The sequence below is a fragment of the Vipera ursinii genome, assembly GCF_947247035.1.
Source record: "Vipera ursinii genome assembly, chromosome: Z".
In the NCBI taxonomy this organism is placed as follows: Eukaryota; Metazoa; Chordata; class Lepidosauria; order Squamata; family Viperidae; genus Vipera; species Vipera ursinii.
Window position 1 is genome coordinate 3,568,362 of NC_139517.1, and position 22,305 is coordinate 3,590,666.

General features: G+C 46.6%; 1 protein-coding gene and 1 long non-coding RNA gene across 2 annotated transcripts in view; one reads left to right on the forward strand and one right to left on the reverse strand.

The window, feature by feature from the left end:
• Positions 1-20,287, forward strand: part of LOC310649297 (myosin-7) — a 50,429-nt gene extending 30,142 nt beyond the window's left edge. Inside the window, exons 19-40 of the mRNA XM_083377617.1 lie at positions 560-677; positions 1,571-1,694; positions 3,585-3,721; positions 4,982-5,237; positions 5,495-5,737; positions 6,457-6,633; positions 6,828-6,973; positions 7,069-7,159; positions 7,865-8,254; positions 9,120-9,246; positions 9,859-9,977; positions 10,089-10,285; positions 10,606-10,789; positions 11,501-11,666; positions 11,756-11,880; positions 13,778-14,086; positions 15,138-15,341; positions 16,533-16,658; positions 17,880-18,155; positions 18,785-18,880; positions 19,190-19,324; positions 20,144-20,287. Of these exons, the coding sequence (XP_083233743.1) occupies positions 560-677; positions 1,571-1,694; positions 3,585-3,721; positions 4,982-5,237; positions 5,495-5,737; positions 6,457-6,633; positions 6,828-6,973; positions 7,069-7,159; positions 7,865-8,254; positions 9,120-9,246; positions 9,859-9,977; positions 10,089-10,285; positions 10,606-10,789; positions 11,501-11,666; positions 11,756-11,880; positions 13,778-14,086; positions 15,138-15,341; positions 16,533-16,658; positions 17,880-18,155; positions 18,785-18,880; positions 19,190-19,324; positions 20,144-20,167 (3,770 nt within the window). The 3' untranslated portion in view covers positions 20,168-20,287. The remainder of the gene's footprint in view (positions 1-559; positions 678-1,570; positions 1,695-3,584; positions 3,722-4,981; positions 5,238-5,494; positions 5,738-6,456; positions 6,634-6,827; positions 6,974-7,068; positions 7,160-7,864; positions 8,255-9,119; positions 9,247-9,858; positions 9,978-10,088; positions 10,286-10,605; positions 10,790-11,500; positions 11,667-11,755; positions 11,881-13,777; positions 14,087-15,137; positions 15,342-16,532; positions 16,659-17,879; positions 18,156-18,784; positions 18,881-19,189; positions 19,325-20,143) is intronic.
• LOC310649446 overlaps positions 1-22,305 on the reverse strand; it is a 313,283-nt gene that overhangs the window by 215,371 nt on the left and 75,607 nt on the right. The window lies entirely within an intron of this gene.

Below are 22,305 nucleotides of genomic sequence, written 5' to 3' on the forward strand. Positions count from 1 at the left end.
GTCACGTGAAGTTCGAGGACCGCTTTCTATTGAATTGGTAAGCCTTACGGGTAGCATCAGATTAGGAAAATGTCCTGGTTCCGACAGATGAAACTCTTCAACAGAACTTCGAGGCATCGTTTACCTTAAAGGATCTTTTATTCGAGTCGCCTAATATCGGCACTTACATAATCGAAGCCAAAAACTGAATTCCACATAGTATCCAAGCACAATTCCCTCCTCCAATTAACAGTCATAAATCACATTCCCCAATCAGCTTGAAGCGCGGACTTCCTCTCCAGCTCTCCAGCCTGCCAATTCTTTATCAGCTCTGGGCTCAGTAACCTTGATTCTCACCCTAAGTTTTGTGTTGTTATGTCTAGCTGGACCCTCATTCATATCCCCCCCCTCCCAGCTTCATCTACAGGGAAAAAGATGGCTACATTTCCATCTGTTGTCAATGCAAAAACATCCGAGGTTAGCAGCGTTGACAGCGCACCTCACCATCTTCCGATACTTCCTCAACGAGGACTAGCTTCTTAACTTTTGTACATGCCGGCTTTTTCTCCCTCTTCCCCAGGGATGATAGACAATCGCTTGGTCATGCACCAGCTGCGTTGTAACGGAGTGCTGGAAGGGATCCGGATCTGCCGGAAAGGATTTCCTAACCGGATCGTCTACGGGGATTTCCGGCAAAGGTAGGCCTGAACTTCACGAGTTTGGGGAGGGGCTTTCAAGACCCTTGGAAAAGTCAGATACCCCCCCTCCAAAAAAAATAAAGAGAAAAAAACCACAATGACTTTTGTTTCTACTTGGAAACCACAACTGGACTTTGTGCTCGAGGGGGGGGGGGAAACTGAAACTTTGATTTTGGGTTTTACCGATTAGATAGTTTGTTGTTATGGAAATGGCTACCTTGGCTCTTTTATGACTCGTGGACTTCAACTCCCAGAATTCCTGAGCCAGCCATGCTGAGGGGAAAGGGAGAGGTTTCCAAGCTGAGCCAGGCCAGCTGAGGAATTCTGGGAGTTGAAGTCCACAAGTCATGAAGGGGCCAAAGCTTCCTTCAGGCTGGCTCAGGAATTCTGGGAGTTGAAGTCCATGAGTCGTAAAAGGGCCCAGGTTGCCTACCCCTGGTATTGGCAATCCTCAACTTATGACCACAATCGAGCCCCCCCAATTTTTGTCACTAAGACATTTGTTAAGTGAATTTTGCCCCATTTTACGACCTTTCTTGTCACAGTGGTTAAATGAATCACTGCAGTGGTTAAATTAGCAACACAGTGATTAAATGGATCTGGCTTCTTCCCCATTGACTCTGCTTGTCAGAAGGTCGCAAAAGAGGATCACGTAATCCCAGGACACTGTGACAGTCATAAATGTGAGTCAGTTGTCAAGCATCTGAATTTGGATCATGTGACCAGGCGGATGCTGCAACGCTCGTAAGTGTGAGAAATGGTTGTGAGTCCCTTTCGTCAGGGCTGTTGTAATGTTGAATGATCCCTAAGTGAAGGTTGTAAGTCGAGGACTACCTGCATTTGACACTGGATGAGAAGAGGAACTGACAGCCTTTCCTTCTTTTCCTTTTGAGGTACCGCATCCTAAACCCTGCGGCCATTCCGGAGGGTCAGTTCATCGACAGCCGGAAAGGGGCAGAGAAGCTTTTGACCTCTCTGGACATTGACCACAGCCAGTACAAATTTGGACACACCAAGGTGAGAGAAAACAGAACAGAACAGACCAGAATAGAATAGAATAGAATAGAGTAATAAAATAAGGAATAGAATAGAATAGAATAGAATAGAATAGAATAGAATAGAATAGAATAGAATAGAATAGAATAGAATAGAATAGAATAATAAAATAAGGAATGGAATGGAATAGAAGAGAAGAGAAGAGAAGAGAAGAGAAGAGAACAGAACAGAACAGAACAGAACAGAACATTGACCACAGCCAGTACAAATTTGGACACACCAAGGTGAGAGAAAACAGAACAGAACAGAATAGAATAGAATAGAATAGAATAGAATAGAATAGAATAGAATAGAATTGAATAGAATTGAATAGAATAGAATAGAATCTGGAAGGGACCTTGGAGGTCTTCTAGTGCACCCCCCTGTCCAGCAGGAGAACCTACACCATCTCAGACAAGTGACTGCCCAGGTTAAGCCCACATAAAGGAGAAGAATTGGTAGGATCAACTTAAGACCACAACTGACCCTCAAGCCTTCTGTTATTAAGTGAATTTTGCCTCAAGTATTAAGTGAATCGCTGCGGTTGTTAAGTGGATCGCGTGGTCGTTAAGTGAATCCGGCTCCCCCCACCCACCCCGCCCGGATCATGTTTGCTTGTTGGGAAGCTGCCGAGGCAGGTCGCCAATGCAATCCTAGGCTGCATGAAGAGAGGGATAGCCACAAGGTCAGGTGAAGTTCAAGGACCGCTTTCTATTGAATTGGTAAGCCTTACGGGTAGCATCAGATTAGGAAAATTTATTTATTTATTAATTTAATTTGTATACCGCCCTTCTCCCTTCTCCCAACAAATGAAACTCTTCAAAAGAACTTCGAGGCATCGTTTACCTCAAAGGATCTTCCATTCGAGTCGCCTCATATCGGCACTTACATAATCGAAGCCAAAAACTGCATTCCACATAGTATCCAAGTGCAACGTCCAGTCTCTTCTTAAAAAACCTCCAGTGATGGAGCGCCCACAATTTCTGGAGGCAAGCCGTCCCACTGGTTAATTGTCCTCACTCCAGGGCCTGGAAAAGGACGATGGGCTTTATTCGCTGAGCTCCCATTGAGCACTAGGAGACAACAGCGGCCATTTTAAGAGGAATCTTAAGAATATCTTGCTGAGACTCTAAAAAAAAGAGTGCAGAGAAGAGCAACAAAGATGATTTGTGGGCTGGAGGCTAAAACATATGAAGAACAACTGCAGGAATTGGGTGTGTCTAACAAAGCAGAGGACTACCGGTGACGCAATAGCAGTCTTTCAATATTTGAGGGGCTGCCACAAAGAAAAGGGGTGGGGTGGGGGTCAACCTGTTCTCCAAAGCACCAGAAGGCAGGTCAAGAAGCAACGGATGGAAACTAATCAAGGAGACAAACGAGCTAAAACTACGGAGAAATTTCCTCACAGTGAGAACAATTTTAATCCGTGGAACGGCTTCTTTCAGAAGTTGCGGATGCTCCATCACCGGAGGTTTTTAAGAAGAGACTGGACAGCCATTTGTCTGAAATGGTATAGGGGTAGGCAGTGCTTTTTTTGTAAAAGAAAAAGGTGCCGGAACTCACACATGTCATACAACCCGCCTTGCCTACCCTACAAGTTTCCATCCCAAAAAGGTGCCGGAACTCCGTTCTGAGCATTCTATGACAAAAAAAAGCCCTGGGGGTAGGCAACCTTGGCTCTTTTATGACTCGTGGACTTCAACTCCCAGAATCCCTGAGCCAGCACAGCTGCCTCAGGAATTCTGGGAGTTGAAGTCCACGAGTCATAAAAGAGCCAAGGTTGCCTAGCCCTGGCCTAGACAACCTCTAAAGTCCCCACCAACCCTATTATTCAATGTTTGATGTTCTATGTTCTCATCTGCTTCCATCCAGGTGTTCTTCAAGGCTGGTCTCCTGGGTCTGCTGGAGGAAATGAGAGACGAACGCCTCTCTCTGATCATCACTCGTATCCAAGCTCAATCCCGTGGTGTGTTGGCCAGGATCGAATTCAACAAGATCATGGAACGGAAGTAGGTCCATTGGTGGCTCCTCCCGGCTTTGCTCTTTCGTCTGGAGGAGGCCCTTTTTGGCAGTAGCTTCCTCCAAAGGCCTCCTGTGACCTTTCCGAGGTCCCCCTCACCCATCTCGGGTCAAACCTAGACCCTCTTCTGCTGCTGCGGGTTGAATTTCTGATCGTCGTGGCCTCATCACGGTTTGGAGAACGTATGGGGTGATAGGAGGGCTCCCGCCACCAACTTCTGTCCCCTTCCCAATTATTGAGGAGACTACAAGAATGAAGGAGATACTCCTTGTTTTGAAGTCGTTTCCGGGCTTAGAAGTAAGAAAGAGGGGCAACCAGATATGATGGTGCGAAGTAACTTCTCGTCCACCTAGATCAGACACCTATCGCGTTTGTGGAACAAAGAAGTTCTCAGACTTGATGTCTATGGAGGGTCTCGCTCATCCAGGTCATGGTTGTCCCAAAGATGCTTTTTCAGGAGGCAGCTGGACTTTCTTGTTTTTCTTTGAAGAACTTTCACTTCCCATCCCAGAAGCTTCTTCAGGTTCTGACTGGATGGTGGGGGAGTGGAAGGATTTATACTCCTTTGCAGTCATCTGGTCATTTGCATTCTTTTAGAGGATTGTGGAGGCCACTTGGAGGTTTATCTGGTGTCCTCAGGGTCACCTGAGTGGTGCAAACGGGTGTGGACCCTTCTTGGAACTGCTGAATGGACCGTGTGGTAGACTGGAGATAGAGGATGTTGTGTCCCTCCCCCTCTGTTGAGAGAGGGCTGTTCAGTTTGGACATTGATGGCCTCTTTGACCCTTCTTTCAAACCAGCAGTCCTTTTGGTCCAAAATGTGGACTTTGCTGTCTTCAAAAGGCAGACGGACCGCTGAATCTTGTCCTGATGGGTTTGTTCTCCTATGTTGCTGTACCTGGAGGGCACAGATAAACCTCCAAGTGGCCTCAAATGACCAGCGGTCTGCAAGGAGGACCAGTCCTTCTGTTCTCCACTGTCCAGTCAGAGCTGAAGAAGCTTCTTGGATGAGGTGAAATGTCTTCAAAGAAAAACAAGGAAGTCCAGTTGCCTTGTGAAAAAGCACCTTAGAGATCCTCAGACTTGAGAATATCTGTAGCTTAGCTAGAATTATTGAGTTCTTGGTATTCTCCAAGCTTGGTTGTTTTCTTGCAGACGTCTCATTACCATACCAGTAACATCATCAGCGTGTGGGAAAGTCTATGAAACCGAGAGTGGCCTGAGCTCCAATCCTCTACTTATTTCGCAGGGAATCGCTGCTGGTGATCCAGTACAACATCCGGGCTTTCATGGTGGTGAAGAACTGGCCCTGGATGAAGTTGTACTTCAAGATCAAGCCACTGTTGAAGAGCGCAGAGACGGAGAAAGAGTTGGTGGCCCTGAAGGACGAGTTGGCCAAGTTGAAAGAGGCCTTGGAGAAGTCGGAAAGCCGTCGGAAGGAGCTGGAGGAGAAGATGGTGTCCTTATTGCAGGAGAAGAATGACCTACAATTGCAAGTTCAGGCCGTAAGTCATGGAAGTCCCTCCTCATGTCTAGGTTGGTCATGTTAAGTCAAGAACAATGTTGTCTCCATATTAAAATCAAAGCACGAAAGTAGGTGTTTTTCAACTTCAGCAACTTTAAGGTGGGTGGACTTCAACTCCCAGAATTCTCCAGCCAGCGTAGAATTCTGGGAGTTGAAGTCCGCTCGTCTTAAAGTTGCCGAGGTTGAGAAATCCCATACTCAGGTGTGGTCTTCACCTCTTTTTCTTCCCCTCTTTAGGAGCAAGACAATCTTGCAGATGCCGAGGAGCGCTGTGACCAGCTGATCAAGAACAAGATCCAGCTGGAAGCCAAAGTGAAAGAGGTGACCGAACGGCTTGAAGACGAAGAGGAGATGAACGCGGAACTGACCGCCAAGAAGCGGAAGCTGGAAGACGAGTGTTCTGAACTCAAGAAGGACATTGATGACCTGGAGTTGACTTTGGCTAAGGTGGAGAAGGAGAAACATGCCACAGAGAACAAGGTATGGATGGATTTCACCTGGCATGGAATCCAAAATCGATCAGGTAGTCAAGGAGATATCAGAAATGTTGGTTGGGGGGTCATCATTCATGGAAACATTGATCTTGCGGGAGATGCACTTTCCTTGGGGGGAAGGAGGAGGAGTAGGAGGAGGAAGAAGGAGGAGAGGAGGAGGAAGAGGAGGAGGAATATGGGGTCCTTGCTGGTCTCTGAGCTTGGTTGTTTTCCTCCAGACATTTCGTGACCAAATTAGGGTTAAGGTAATATTACCTAGTTGGGTCATTAAATGTCTGTGGGAAAACAACCAAGCTTAGTGAGCACCAAAGATCCCACAATCAGGAATATCTGCAAGTGTGCACACTCTCGCTCTCTCTCTCTCACACACACACACACACACAAATACCTACCTTACATCACATTTGGCCATTAGTTCCCTGATGCGGTATTATTTATTCCAGCTGATGACAAAAGAGGTGTCTTGTGATCTGCCACTTAGACAACTTACCAACTTGAATGCCTTGGCTTTAAGCAGCAACATACCAAGGCCTCATTCTTCCCTTAAGAGCTTCAGATTGTGAGAGAAACAAGCAACCAACGTGAAACCTCCAGTGTTAGATGTGACTTGGATAATAACTAAGTCGCCAGGTCTTCAGGTATCCACCAAGGATGAATTTTGATAGCTCCAGGCAGCTGATATGGTACGTTATGCTATGACCACAGGTGAAGAACCTCACAGAAGAAATGGCTGGTCTGGATGAGATCATCATTAAGCTCACCAAAGAGAAGAAGGCTCTCCAAGAGGCCCACCAGCAAGCTTTGGATGACCTTCAAGCTGAAGAAGACAAGGTCAACACATTGACCAAAGCCAAGGTCAAACTGGAACAACAGGTGGATGACGTAAGTATACCGACTTTGAGGTGCCCAAAATGGTGTGTGGTCCATATTTCCCCAGAGAAAATTTCCTGGAAAGAAGGTGCTAGAACAAAGAACATGGAACCACGGGGCTGGAAGGGACCTCAAAGGTCTTCTAGTCCAACCCTCCTGTTCCTGTAGATTTGACCTAGCTAATTTGGTTTTTCTTGGCCTGGCAGCTGGAAGGCTCCTTGGAACAGGAGAAGAAGATCCGTATGGACCTTGAACGGGCCAAGAGGAAGCTGGAAGGAGACTTGAAGCTGACCCAAGAAAGCATCATGGATTTGGAGAATGACAAGCAACAACTTGACGAAAAGCTGAAAAAGTAGGTGTCTGTTTTGATACATAGTTATGGAGATGGAAGCTGCTCTCCATCTCTTTACCGCTGGATCCAACCTGGTTCTTCTTCCCGATTCTCAGGAAAGATTTTGAGTTGAGCGCCTTGAATGCTAGAATTGAAGATGAGCAATCCTTGGCTATCCAGTTACAGAAGAAACTCAAAGAGTTACAGGTACAAAGTCCAAGTCTACACTGATGTGGTTTCTCTTAAAAAAAAAAAACAACCCACCCAAATCTAGATCAAAACTAGAAAACAGCATTTTTGGATAAGGTCTGGAATGTCCAACATGGTGTCCACAAGTACCAAGGATCTCACTGGTACCACTCTTTGTTTCCACTAATCCAGGAATAGGCAACCTTGGCTCTTTTATGACTCGTGGACTTCAACTCCCAGCTCAGGAATTCTGGAAGTTGAAGTCCACGAGTCATAAAAGAGTCAAGGTTGCCTACCCCTGCACTAATCCATAGCCATAATCCAAAAATCATAATGTTCTCATTGGCTGAAGTAGTTGAGAACCTCTAATCAAATTGGGTTCTATGTGTCAACTGTCCAGTTGGCATTTCCAGAAAAAAAATCTCCTGGGACGTAGTTTTACCAAGCGTATAATACCTTTACTGAAAATTGACATTGGCACAGTACAAGGCAAAACCAGCTCTGGTTTTCCCATGCAAAAGCGTACTTAATTAAACAATAGATTCTCTTTCCCCCACCCACTGGCTGTTCACATTGTAACGTTGTTGTTATGGAAACCATCCACTTCTCCTTCGTGGAGCAGTGTTCGTGGTCTTGACTCTTGGTTTGGCCATCTGGAGATTTCAGATTGAATCTAAACTAATTCAGATTAAGTCAGATAAAGTCCCCTTTTCTACACGGCAGGCACGGATCGAGGAACTGGAGGAAGAATTGGAGGCAGAGCGCGCGGCCCGGGCCAAGGTGGAGAAACAGCGTTCTGAACTTTCGCGAGAACTGGAGGAGATCAGCGAACGTCTGGAGGAGGCCGGAGGGGCCACCACGGTGCAGATCGAGATGAACAAGAAACGGGAGGCCGAGTTCCAGAAGATGCGACGTGACCTGGAAGAGTCCACGCTGCAGCACGAGGCCACGGCGGCCACCTTGCGCAAGAAGCATGCGGATTCCGTGGCCGAGCTGGGTGAGCAGATCGACAACCTGCAGCGGGTGAAGCAGAAGCTGGAGAAAGAGAAGAGCGAACTGAAACTGGAAGTGGACGACGTGGCCTCCAACATGGAGCAGCTCATAAAAGCCAAGGTCCTCCATGAATGAAGAGGTGGTGGGGCTCCATTGGAGGCTGGGTGGAGGGAATCCAGATGTGTGGACAAGGTTGGGCTTTGGAGATGAATCTGGAGATACGGTAACAATTAATTTGGACGGAGGGAAGGACCCAAGAGATAAGGAGAACATGAATTGTTCCTACATCTGAACGGAATCTGCTTCTCAGTGTTTTGGTTCCTAAAGATTTGAATTTTACTCGTCCTTCCTTCTGTTTTCTTTTTTTTCTTCTTATAACTTCCATCATCCTCAGCCAGCACTACCATGTTTGCCAGGATGAGAGGAGTTGTTGTTCAATAAATGTCAAAACAAAATGACTTGTTTCTCCATCCATCCATCCATCCATCCATCCATCCATCCTTCATTCATTCAATCCATCCATCATTCATTCCATCCATCCATCCATCCATCCAATCTTTCCATCTATCCCTCCATCCATTCAATCCATCCTTCCTTCCTTCCTTCCTTCATTCCATCCATCCATCCATCCATCCATCCATCCATCCATCCTTCATTCATTCAATCCATCCATCCATCCATTCAATCTATCCATCCATCCCTCCATCCATTCAACCCATCCATCCTTTCTTCCTTCCTTCCTTCCTTCATTCCATCCATCCATCCATCCAACCAACCAACCATTCATCCACCCTTCCTTCCATCCTTCCATCTATCCATCTTTCCATCCTTCTGTCCGTCCATCCATTCATTCCATCCATACTTCCTCCCTTTCTTCCTTCTACCCATTCACTCACCCAACCCTTCCTTCCATCCATCCATCCATCCTTATTTAAATCTATTTCTCTATTTTTTTTCACCATTTCTTCTCCTTCTGGAAATCTAGGCCAACCTGGAGAAGATGTGTAGGACGTTTGAAGACCAAATGAATGAGCACCGGGCCAAGTCCGAAGAGTCTCAGCGTATGGTCCATGACCTCACCACACAGCGAGCCAAGCTCCAGACCGAGAATGGTAAGCCACACATTTATCCTTAAGAACTTCGATTATTCTCTTGGTCTTCTCTTTTCCAATATTGTCTACTTTGTTCATCAACTCATCCCAATTTTTCTTGGAGATACTAAACCCGCTGAACAATTTATCTGAATACAGATGGTTCTCAACTTACTACCAGTTGTTCAGCAACTATTCAAAGCTCTGACGTACCTACCTTGGGGTTACCTATGACTTGGATTTGAAGTTCCAACGGTCAGCCCCCCCATGTGGTCACATGACCACATGGATACTCAACAACCATGCTGCATTTACATCTGTTTGCACTGTCCCATGATTATGTGAACATGTTTTACAACAATTTTGTCAAAAATCAACATCCCAAATCACTGGTTCATTGAATGATTTTGGTATCTGCTTAATGACCATAGATTCACTCAATGACCATAGTGTTTCACAGCAACAAACAATCATAAAGTCAAGTCAGAGAAGTGACCTACCTGTTTTACGACCGTTATGACTTTCCGCCATGATAGGCAGGCCCCATTATGGTCATACCCTGAGGTCCACCACTAAGTGAGTCTTCTGGCGAGAACTTCAATCATTCTCCCTTGCGTGTTTTTTTTAATCCAGGTGAATTGTCCCGTCAGTTGGATGAGAAGGAAGCTTTGGTCAACCAGTTGACCCGAGGGAAGTTGACCTACACCCAACAGCTAGAAGATCTGAAGAGGCAACTTGAGGAAGAAGCGAAGGCATGGGACACATGGAGGCTGAGGGTCACGAGGGAGAAATTGAGAGAGATGGAGCTAGCTAGGCCAAGAATGAGACACTGAAATTATATCTCTCTTCTTTTCCCCCTCTAGGCCAAGAATGCTTTGGCCCACGCGCTCCAGTCGGCCCGCCATGACTGTGACCTTCTGAGGGAACAGTACGAAGAGGAAACGGAGGCCAAAGCTGAGCTTCAGCGTTCACTCTCCAAGGCCAACTCTGAGGTGGCCCAGTGGAGAACCAAGTATGAAACCGACGCCATTCAGAGAACGGAGGAACTAGAAGAGGCCAAGTGAGTAGCTCCATCATCATCATCCATGTCCCAGATAAGATCCATCATGCCCATTTTCCTTCTCATCCCTCTTCAACACATTTTGTCCCTCAGGATGACTTCCTTCCACCCCATCCTGATCCTCTGACTCCATCTTCCTCACTTTCACTTTCACTTTCCCTCAGAAGCTGGAGGACTCACGATTAGCTTTGAGTTGACCCGTCAATGGAAAAAAAAATGGTGGTCCTACCTCCCGCTTCAGCCTTGGTGTCCCATCCCAGATGGCCTCTTCATGGCTTTGGGGAGGGGCTGACTCATTGGGACATCTTCTCACCTATCAGGAAGAAGCTGGCTCAGCGGCTTCAGGATGCCGAGGAAGCGGTGGAGGCGGTGAACGCCAAGTGCTCGTCGCTGGAGAAGACCAAACACCGCCTGCAGAATGAGATTGAAGATCTCATGGTGGACGTGGAACGCTCGAACGCGGCCGCAGCTGCCCTGGACAAGAAGCAAAGGAACTTCGACAAAGTATGTTAAGACAACATGTTCCAAATATGCTTTTTTGTGAGGCAACTGGACTTTCTTATTTTGAACACATCTTTGAAGACGATTTTACCTCTCATCCAAGAAGCTTCTTTAGTTCTGACTGTATGGTGCAGAATGGAAGGATTTATACTCCTTGCAGACAGCTGGTCATTTGCAATCTTTCAGAGAGTCGTTGAGGCCACCTGGGTGCCACCTCTATATCAAAATTGAACAGCCCTCTTTCAACAAAGGGGGAGGGAATACGACACCATCTGTCTCCAGTCTACCACACACAGTCCTTTCAGCAGTTCCAAGAAGGCTCCACACCCGTTTGCACCGCTCAGGTGACCCTGAGCATTCAGATAAACCTCCAAGTGGCCTCAACAATCCTCTAAAAGAAGGCAAACGACCAGATGACTGCAAAGGAGTATAAATCCTCTCATTCCCCACCATCCAGTCAAAGCTGAAGAAGCTTCTGGGATGAGAAGCGAAACCTCTTCAAAGAAAAACAAGGACGTCCAGTTGCCTCCTGGAAAAGCAACTTCACCAACTTCTTCTTCTCCGTCTCCATCCTCCTCTTTCTCTTCCTCACCTCCTCTTTCTTCTCCTCCTCTTGTCCTCCTCTTCTCTTCCATCTTCTTCTCCTTCTCCTCTTCCTCCTCCTCCTCCTTCTCCTCTTCCATCCTCCTCCTCCTCCTCCTCCTCCCACCCCAGATCTTGTCGGAGTGGAAGCAAAAGTTTGAGGAGTCCCAAACAGAGCTGGAGTCATCTCAGAAAGAGGCCAGGTCCCTCAGCACGGAGCTCTTCAAGCTGAAGAACGCCTACGAGGAATCTCTGGAACATCTGGAGACCTTCAAGAGGGAGAACAAGAACTTGCAAGGTGGGCCCGTCTCCTTAACAGTCGGAGCCTCCTTATTTCTAGGTCCTGCTTCCTCTGGAAAACTAACGTTTTCTTCTCTTTTCGTACAGAGGAGATTTCGGATCTCACTGAGCAGCTGGGGAGCACAGGCAAGACCATCCATGAACTTGAGAAAACCCGGAAAAGTCTGGAGGCTGAGAAGATGGAGCTGCAGGCCGCTCTCGAGGAAGCTGAGGTGAGAAGTCCCCTTGGCTGTGAAAAACCAGAGCCCTCAACTCAAGTTCTCCACCATTTTGTTTTGAAATCCTCCTGGGCTTCAGGAGGACCTTCAGTGTATAGGTAAAGAAGTCAAAATGGCGGCCAAACTCAGTTTTTGAGCTTTCTAAGCTTCATTTCTCCTCTTCTTCAAAAACATGAAGGGGGTTGGACTAGAAGACCTCCAGGATCCCTTCCACACTCTGTTATTCTGTATGACTTATCAACCTTCAACTAATGGGAGAACAAAAGAGGTCCAGAAAGTCCAGATGGCAGCCTCATCCCTGCCACTAAAGCCCAACGTTACAGATACAAATTAAAAAAAGAATCGGACCATGGGGTCTTCACCGCCATCTTGACTTTTTTGACCTTGGGGAAATTCCAGTTTCTTAAGAGCAAAGTATTCTCTCTTTTTTGGGGGGGGGGAAATGGCTCATTTGCACAAATTTGAATAAGCTTTTGAATTATTATTATTATTTTTTTGTAAATATAGGTGGCTCTCGACTTATCCCTGGTCACTTAGTGTCCATTTGAGGTTACAACTGACCTCTCTGTGGTCCTGGATTTGAAGTTACAACGGTTGCCCCCCTCGGCACTGCAAAACATTTGCAGCGTCCCGCAATCCCGTGGTTGCATTTTACAACAGTTTTGCTAAAACCAGAAATTCATACTGTTTTTTCCCCAAATCCGTGCTGATAGCAAACCGTCGGCTTGCTTAACGAGCGCAACGTTTGCTTAACAACCACCACAAAAAAAAAGGTCATGAAATTGGCTTGATCGTGTGTGTGATTCAATTTATGACCATTATGTTTAGAAGCATGGTAGGCAAGCTCCATTATGGTCATAACTCAAGGCCTATGAAGTCTTGGACGCAAATGCACATCATGGTTCCTTCCAACTGACAGAAATTTTTTTTTTGAAGGTCACAGTTGCAGATAATATTCCTGAGGTAAATTTGTATCTCTCGTAAATTCCTCAAAAGATGATGTAGGTATTTGCACGTATGAGCAAACCTTGATCCAGTTGGCATGATTTATTCTTTCTTAGATACTTTTGGCCTGGATGATTGAGTCTCCATTTACATATTTGCACGAAGTAAATATTTTCTTTCATCATTCTTGAGGGGAATTCCTTGGACGTCCATGTTTTCTTCTTTTGTCACTGACTTAGTCAAGGACTAGAAGCTTAGCAGGCATTAAACAATTGTGTTTATGGTTGTTAAAAAAAAACTCGCCACAACACAGATATCCACACCTGAGATCCATTCATAGCTTATAGGCAGTCCTTGACTTACGGCCAAAATTGAGCCCAATGTTTCTGTTGCTAAGGGAGACATTTGTTAAGTGAGTTTTGTCCCATTTTACAACCTTTCAGGCCACAGTTGTTCAATGAATCCCTGCAGTTGTTAAGTGGGTAACATGGTTGTTAAGTGAATCTGGCTCCTCCATTGACTTTGCTTCTCAGAAGGTCGCAAAAGGGGATCATGTGGCCACAGGGATGCTGCAACGGTCATAAATGTGAAAAATGGTCATAAGTCCCTTTTTCCAGTGCCGTTGTAACTTTGAACAGTCACTAAACAAACTTTTGTAAGTTGAGGAATACCTGAATTTTAGTTTCTTCGTTGGAAATAGGGGTAGCAATATTTTGGGCCATTGGAAACCTTGAGAACTTGGTCGGTGCAGACAAAATGGCTGTTGTGAAAGAATTGTCTTCTCTCAAAATGGCGGCCATGATGATCCAGAAGATATGTGGAGCTTTCTGGAGGCACCAAATTGGTGTCTGAGATCCGGTTGGTACCATGGGCTCCACATTGGTTACCCATGAACTAAGGAGTCTCTCGTTCTCTCTCTCCATCCAACCTTACCCCAAACCTCTAGGCTTCTCTGGAACATGAAGAAGGCAAGATCCTCCGAGCGCAGCTGGAATTCAACCAATTCAAGGCCGAAATTGAGCGCAAGTTGGCTGAGAAGGACGAGGAGATGGAGCAGGCCAAGCGGAATCACCTGAGGACGGTGGACTCGCTTCAGGCTTCCCTGGATGCCGAGACTCGGAGCCGCAACGAGGCCCTGAGGGTCAAGAAGAAGATGGAGGGTGATCTCAATGAGATGGAGATCCAGCTCAGCCATGCCAACCGCATAGCAGCTGAAGCCCAGAAGCAAGTGAAAACTTTGCAAGGCTACCTGAAGGTACAGCCTGCAAGTTGGTCTGAAGGACCTTCCTTCCTTCCTTCCTTCCTTCCTTCCTTCCTTCCTTCCTTCCTTCCTTCCTTCCTTCCTTCCTTCCCATCCATTCAACCATCTACTGTTCTTTCCATTCCTTCATCTATCCATCCATCCATCCATCCATCCTTACACCCATCCATTCATCCAACCATCTACCCTTCCTACCTTCCTTCCTTCCTTCCTTCCTTCCTTCCTTCCTTCCTTCCTTCCTTCCTCCTTTCTTCCTTCCTTCCCATCCATTCAACCTACTGTTCTTTCCATTCCTTCATCCATCCATCCATCCTTACACCCATCCATTCATCCAACCATCTACTGTTCCTTCTTCCTTCCTTCCCATCCATCCATCCATTCATCCAACCATCCATCCTTTCTACCATCCTTCCCTCTTTCCTTCCATCCATCCATCTACCCTTCCTTCCCATCCATGCAACCATCTATCCTTCCATCCTTCCCTCTATCCATCCATCCATCCATCTTCCCTTCCTTTCTTCCTTCCCCTCCATCCAGCCATCTACTGTTCCTTCCTTCATCCATCCATCCACCCTACCCTTCCTTCCCATCCATGCAACCATCTATCCTTCCATCCTTCCCTCTATCCATCCATCCATCCATCCATCCATCCATTCATCCTTCCTTTCTTCCTTCCTTCCCATCCATCCAGCCATCTACTGTTCCTTCCTTCATCCATTCATCCATCCATCCACCCATCTACCCTTCCTTCCTTTCATCCTTCATCCACCCATCCATCTACCCATCCATCCATCCACCCATCCATCTATTATTTATTTATTTTAATTCCATTTGTATCCCGCCCTTCTCCGAAGACTCAGGGCGGCTTACAAGCTTAGCATCTACCCTTCCTTCCTTCCTTCCTTCCTTCCTTCCTTCCTTCCTTCGTTCCTTCCTTCCTTCCTTCCTTCCTTCCTTCCTTCCTTCCATCCCATCTCCACCACGGTTCCATTTCAGCTTCCCTTTACTCATACCTCCATTCCACCTGTCCTCCTCCTCCTTCTAGGACACTCAGATACAGTTGGATGACGCAATCCGACTCAATGAGGACCTCAAGGAAAACATTGCCATCGTGGAGCGAAGGAACAACCTGCTCCAGGCTGAGCTGGAGGAGTTGCGGTCCGTGGTGGAGCAGACAGAACGGGCCCGGAAACTGGCGGAACAGGAACTCATTGAAACCAGTGAAAGAGTCCAGCTCCTTCACACCCAGGTAAGGGGGATCTGAAAGCAATATGTTCTTAAACCTCATGGATTGTCAGCAGCTAAGAACGATGCTGTGGTTCTGCTTTCATGAAATTATTTCCACTGTCTCGTCTTCGAAAAATTAAAGAATTCACCGTCTCTTCTCTTCTCTTCTCTTCTCTTCTCTTCTCTTCTCTTCTCTTCTCTTCTCTTCTCTTCTCTTCTCTTCTCTTCTCTTCTCTTCTCTTCTCTCCTCTCCTCTCCCCTCTCCTCTCCTCTCCTCTCCTCTCTTCTCTTCTCCTTTCCTCTCCTCTCCTCTCCTCTCCTCTTCTCTTTTCTACTCTCCTCTCCTCTCCTCTCCTCTCCTCTCCTCTACTCTCCTCTACTCTACTCTACTCTCTTCTTCTCTTCTCTTCTCTTCTCTTCTCTTCTCTTCTCTTCTCTTCTCTTCTCTTCTCTTCTCTCCTCTCCTCTCCTCTCCTCTCCTCTCCTCTCCTCTCTTCTCCTTTCCTCTCCTCTCCTCTCCTCTCCTCTCCTCTCCTCTTCTCTTTTCTACTCTCCTCTCCTCTCCTCTCCTCTACTCTACTCTACTCTACTATCTTCTTCTCTTCTCTCCTCTCCTCTCCTCTCCTCTCCTCTCCTCTCCTCTCCTCTCCTCTCCTCTCCTCTTCTCTCTTCTCTTCTCTTCTCTTCTCTTCTCCTCTCCTCTCCTCTCTTCTTCTCTTCTCTTCTCTACTCTACTCTACTCTACTCTCTCCTCCCTTTCTTCCTTGTTTCCTTCCTTCTCTTTCCTTCCTCCTTTTTCTCTTCTTCTCTCTTTACTTCCTTCTTCCTCCTCTCCTCTCCTCTCCTCTCCTCTCCTCTCCTCTCTTCTCTTCTCCTCTCCTCTCCTCTCCTCTCCTCTCCTCTCCTCTACTCTACTCTACTCTACTCTACTCTACTCTACTCTACTCTACTCTCTCCTCCCTTTCTTCCTTGTTTCCTTCCTTCTCTTTCCTTCCTCCTTTCTTTCTCTTCTTCTCTCTTTACTTCCTTCTTCCTCCTCTCCTCTCCTCTCCTCCTTGTTTCCTTCCTTCTCTTTCCCGCCTCCCTCCTTTCCTTCTCTTCTTCTCTCTCTCCTTCCTTCTTCCTCCTCTCTCTCCTCTCCTTCCTTTTTTCCTTGTTTCCTCCCTTCCTCCCTTCTCTCCTTCTCTTTACCTCCCTCCTCTCCTCTCTCCAGAATACCAGCCTCATCAATCAGAAAAAGAAGATGGAATCTGATCTCTCCCAGCTGCAAACAGAGGTGGAAGATGCCATTCAGGAATGCAGAAATGCTGAAGAGAAAGCTAAGAAAGCCATCACAGACGTGAGTGAAATTTTAGCACGTCCACTTCTACTTTTCCAAGAAAGCACTAATTCCAACGAGTGGCTAGTAAGAAAGCATTGTTTCTAGTTCATACATTGCTTATACCCAATCTGGGCCACGACTATCCAAGCAACCAGCAGGTGGCAGCAAAGGGAAACTTCTTTGTCTCTCTTTACTGCCATCTTCTGGTCACTTCAGTGCTCACAGCCTCTATTTGGTATCGGATAATAGAAACCCCAGTAGTTAATTTGGAACAGATGCCTTCATTGTGCACAGGGGTATATTATTACTAAATAAACACCCTGCTATTTTTGACAGCTATCATTAATTCAGAAAGGATGGTAGGTCCTGTTTTGAGATCAACCCACAAGACAGCCCTTTCTTGGATGGCCAAGAATAGTTTACGAGTTACCGACGAACTTGAGATAAAATCTTTGCTTTTTGGTGAAAAGACAAGAGCTAATAAGATGGAATTCAATTCTACACCGGAGGAAAGGTGTATGGGTAGTGCTCTCCCTCTTTCCCACATACCTTCCAGCGCACCTCTCTTCCTCACACCCACAAAGCTGGTTCAGAAGACCCTGTGAGGAAGGATGAGGGTGAATATTATACGTGAAAGAAAATAAGGCTGACCATGGGGTCTCTATGGGGCAGGATCTCCATAACAACCCTGTGAGGCCAAAATAGCTCTTCCTCCTCCTGTTTTTAATAAGATCCATGAATTGAGACACATCAACAGGATCTCCTTTGCTTGGGTCCACCAACCCACCGGTGGACACTCTCATCCCGGGTCAAAAGAGGACCCCAACCATAATCATCACGAGAATACAGAGTCTAGGATCAATTCTTGGAAGGAGTAAACACACGGGAGGTCTCCCCAAACGAAAGTCATCTCCTTTTGCCAGGTGGACCTGTTTTTCCATTGTCCTCTTGAACGGGGAAGCTGGCCATGATGGCAGAGGAGCTGAAAAATTGATCCACAACCATAATGAGGAACGATCATAATTCTGGGCTCAATTATGGCCACAGGCCGTGGAGATCTAAAGTCTAAAACAAGATCTCCATGTTCTCCTCTGCTTTGGTCCACCAGAAGCATCAAAAAAAAGGACCCGTAATCTTGACATGAATAATTAGCCTGGGAGTTTAGGATTAATTTCCCCCTTAATGCAAAGAGTAAGTTCCGGTGGACGTCTTTCTCCCTTGTCCTCTTCAACGGGGCAGGCGGCCATGATGGCGGAGGAGCTGAAGAAGGAGCAGGACACCAGCGCCCACCTGGAGAGGATGAAGAAGAACATGGAGCAGACCATCAAGGACCTCCAGATGCGTCTGGACGAGGCGGAGCAGCTGGCCCTCAAGGGCGGCAAGAAGCAGCTTCAGAAACTGGAGGCCCGAGTGCGGGAGTTGGAGAACGAGCTGGAAGGGGAGCAGAAACGCAATGTGGAGAACGTCAAGGGCATGCGCAAGTGCGAGAGACGCATCAAGGAGCTCACCTACCAGGTGAGGAGACACAGGTTGACCTGACAGGAGACAACCTGGGTTTTGGAGCCAAGCGTTCAATATGGACGGGTGGATTGATTGCGGTGGCTTCAACAGGATTTGGCCCACGCCTCTAAAACAGGTTGGGTGAGGAATTTGCAGGTGGTGGTGGATAGATTGAACCCCACTTTTTCCCGGAATCTTATAAAAGATGCCATTTTGTACGTCCAAAGCAAATTCCATGTGGCAAACAAACAAACCCTAGATTAGTGTTTCTCAACCTTGGCTACTTTAAGATGGGTGGACTTTAACTCCCTGAATTCCCCAGCCAGCAATGCTGGCTGAGGAATTCTGGGAGTTGTAGTCCACCCTTCTTAAAGTGGCCCAGTTTGAGAAACGCTGCTCTAGATTTGGAACGTGCCAATATTTCCACATCTAAGCTACAATGTAACCATGGTTTAGAGAAGGATTTCCTAAACAACACCATTTTTGTTTTTCAATTTCACAAATGCCTCCACATAATTAAGAGCTCCTGATGCAAGCCAGGAGGTGATCTTATTTAAACTCAGTGGTACAAGCCGACTTTTTGCTGCAGCCAAGTAAACCCTGATCTCTCTGTCGCATTCTTTTCCGGTTCCTCGGCCCTGTAGACGGAGGAGGATCGTAAGAACTTGATCCGCCTCCAAGACCTGGTTGACAAGCTTCAGCTGAAGGTTAAAGCTTACAAGAGACAAGCCGAGGAGGCGGTGAGTAGCACCCATCTTTCTGTTCTTCTTGGGATAATCCTGGCTTGTCACTCATCCTAGTTTAGCGCATCTCAGGATGCTGAGCTGGAGAACCCGGATGGTCACCTCAGTCATGGTGAGACCAGTTGGGACCAATTGGGGTCCACAAGTCATAAAAGGGCCAAGTTTGAAGACCCCCGGCTTAGAGTGTGCCAAACATTTTGAATGGGAATTGGATCCTGGCTGGAGGACATACCAGTAGTAGTGGTTCCTCACCAGAGGCAAGAGCTCTCCGTAATTTTCAAGGCCTCCCTTCTCGGTTCTCCTCAGGAGGAACAAGCCAACAGCAACTTGGGCAAATTCCGGAAGGTTCAGCACGAGTTGGACGAAGCTGAGGAACGGGCGGACATCGCTGAGTCCCAGGTCAACAAGTTGAGGGCCAAAAGTCGTGATATTGGGGTGAAGGTGAGGAGCTGCCCTTAAGCCTAACCCTAACTCTATGCCTATCCTTATTCCTGCCCCTTACCTTAACTCTACTCCTAACTTTAACCCTAACCCTATCCATTACTCTACCCCTAAACCTAGCCCTACCCCTATCTCTACCTTGACCCCTACCCCACCTCTAACCTTAATCCTACTCCTAACTGTACCCCTACGCCTAACTTGAACCCTGTTCCTGCCCCTACCCCTACCCTTAACCCTACTTCTACCCCTATGCCTACGGCTACCCCTAATCTTAACCCTATTCCCTACTCTATCCCTTACCTTAACCCTATTCCTATACCTAACTCTAACTCTACCCCTACCTCTACCTTTAACCCTACTCCTATCCTTACCCCTACTCCTACCCCTAAACTTAACCCTACTTTTAACTCTACCTCTACCACTACCCTTAACCTTACGCCTACCCCTAACTCTATCCCTACCCTTAACCCTACTCCTAACTTTAAGCATAACCCTACTCATAACTCTAAACCTAGCCCTATTCCTATCCTCTACCGCTATGCATAACCCTAGCCCTGATCCTACTAGCTTTTACCATAACCCACCCTTCCTCTTCCTCTTCTCCTTCCCCTACCCCAGGGGTAGGCAACCTCGGCTCTTTTATGACTCATGGACTTCAACTCCCAGAATTCCTGAGCTATGCTGACTCAGGAATTCTGGGAGTTGAAGTCCATGAGTCATAAAAGAGCCGAGGTTGCCTACCCCTGCCCTACCCCTACCCCTAACCCAACCCAGATGCTTCCTTCTTTCCTTTCTCACTTTTGTTCTTTTCTTCCCCAGCCGAAAGGTTTGTACGAGGAGTAACTCCTTCGAAGACCGGATGCCCTGCGCTCCGAGATCCCCCCCACCCCCGTGCACCTACCCCCAGACCTAAAAGGCCCTGGGAAGATCTCTCCCCCATCCCCTGCGCTCTGTATATCAGCATTGCCCTCTTCTCAAAGGTAGAATAAAAATGATGAAACAGCTGTTGGTTGATTTAATTTTGTGCCTAAGGCGGGACTAGAACTCACCGTCTCCTGGTGATTGGCCCAAAGTCACTCAGCTGGCTTTCATGCTTAAGGCGGGACTAGAACTCACCATCAACTGGTGATTGGCCCAAAGTCACTCAGCCAGCTTTCATGCCTAAGGCGGGACTAGAACTCACCATCAACTGGTGATTGGCCCAAAGTCACTCAGCTGGCTTTCATGCTTAAGGCGGGACTAGAACTCACCATCAACTGGTGATTGGCCCAAACTCACTCAGCCGGCTTTCATGCTTAAGGCGGGACTAGAACTCAGCATCAACTGATGATTGGCCCAAAGCGATCCAGTTGGCTTTCATGCCTAAGGCGGGACTAGAACTCACCATCAACTGGTGATTGGCCCAAGGTCACTCAGCTGGCTTTCATGTGTAAGGTGGGACTAGAACTCACCGTCTCCTGGTGATTGGCCCAAAATCACCCAGCTGGCTTTCATGTGTAAGGTGGGACTAGAACTCACCGTCTCCTGGTGATTGGCCCAAAATCACTCAGCTGGCTTTCGTGCCTAAGGCGGGACTAGAACTTGGATCACATGATCGTGGGGATGCTGTAACGGTCGTTAAGTGTGAACAATGGTCATAAGTCACTTTTTTCAGTACCGTTGTAACTTTGAACCGTCACTAAATGAACTGTTGAAAGTCAAGGACTAGCTGCACATTGGAAAAAGGAGAACCCTCTCCCCTACTACATACAGGTATTCATCGACTTAGAAATTTTCATTTAGTGACTTTTCAAAGTTACAAACGGCACTGACAAAAGTGACTTATGACCATTTTTCACACTTAACGACCATTGCAGCCTCCCCATGGTGACATGATCAAAATTCAGACACTTGGCAACAGACTCCTATTTACGACCGTCGCAGCATCCCGGGGTCACGTGATGTCCTTTTGCGACCTTCTGACCAGCAAAGTCCACAGGGAATTCAGATTCACTTAACGACCGTGTTACCGATTTAACAACGGCAGTGATTCGCTTAACAACTTTGGCAAGAAAAGTCGTAACATGGGGCAAAACTCCCTTAACAAATGTTTCACTTAGCAACAGAAATTTTGGCCTCAATTGTGGTCATAAGTCGAGGAGTGCCTGGATAAAAGTTGACCCCTGGCAATAAATTCAATGGGATTTGTTGGTAGCAAATTCTGAACAGACAAAAAAAACCTTGCAACCTCTTTTTATGAGTTTACAGAGGGTTCAGACTCAAATTTCTCTTCATGAGGTGTGGACTACAGCTCCCAGAATTCCCCAGCAGCCATTTTTTTTTCTGTAAAAGACAGAAACGCGAATTTTGCTTTTTTTCTCTCTGTCCGTTTAGCCAATCTTATAAATTCAATGGGATTTATTGGTAGCAAATTCTAAACAGCCAGAAAAAAAAGAAACTTGCAACCTTTATATTATTATTATTATTATTAACCTCTTTTTATGAGTTTACAGAGGGTTCAGACTCAAATTTCTCTTCATGAGGTGTGGACTACAGCTCCCAGAATTCCCCAGCAGCCTTTTTTTTTCTGTAAAAGACAGAAATGCGAATTCTGCTTTTTTCTCTCTGTCTGTTTAGCGGCCAATCTTATACATTTAATGGGATTGTATGGTAGCAAATTCCGAAAAGACCAAAAAAAAAAAAAGAAACTTGCAACCTCTTTTTATGAGTTTACAGAGGGTTCAGACTCAAATTTCCCTTTATGAGGTGTCGACTTCAACTCAGCAGGGATACTTCAACGCAGCAGCCATTTTTTTTTCCGTGAAAGAAAGAAACGCAAATTCTGCTTTTTTTGTTTTTCGCCTCTCTGTTCGTTTTGCTAAAATTTGGGTGGGCACCAGGTTGGGGAAGAAAGGCCTGCAAATTGGCTGCCAGGCCGCATTTGCAGATGGAGACAGGCGTGTTGCCTGCTAAGCAGACCGCGGCTTAAAATATGCATATGT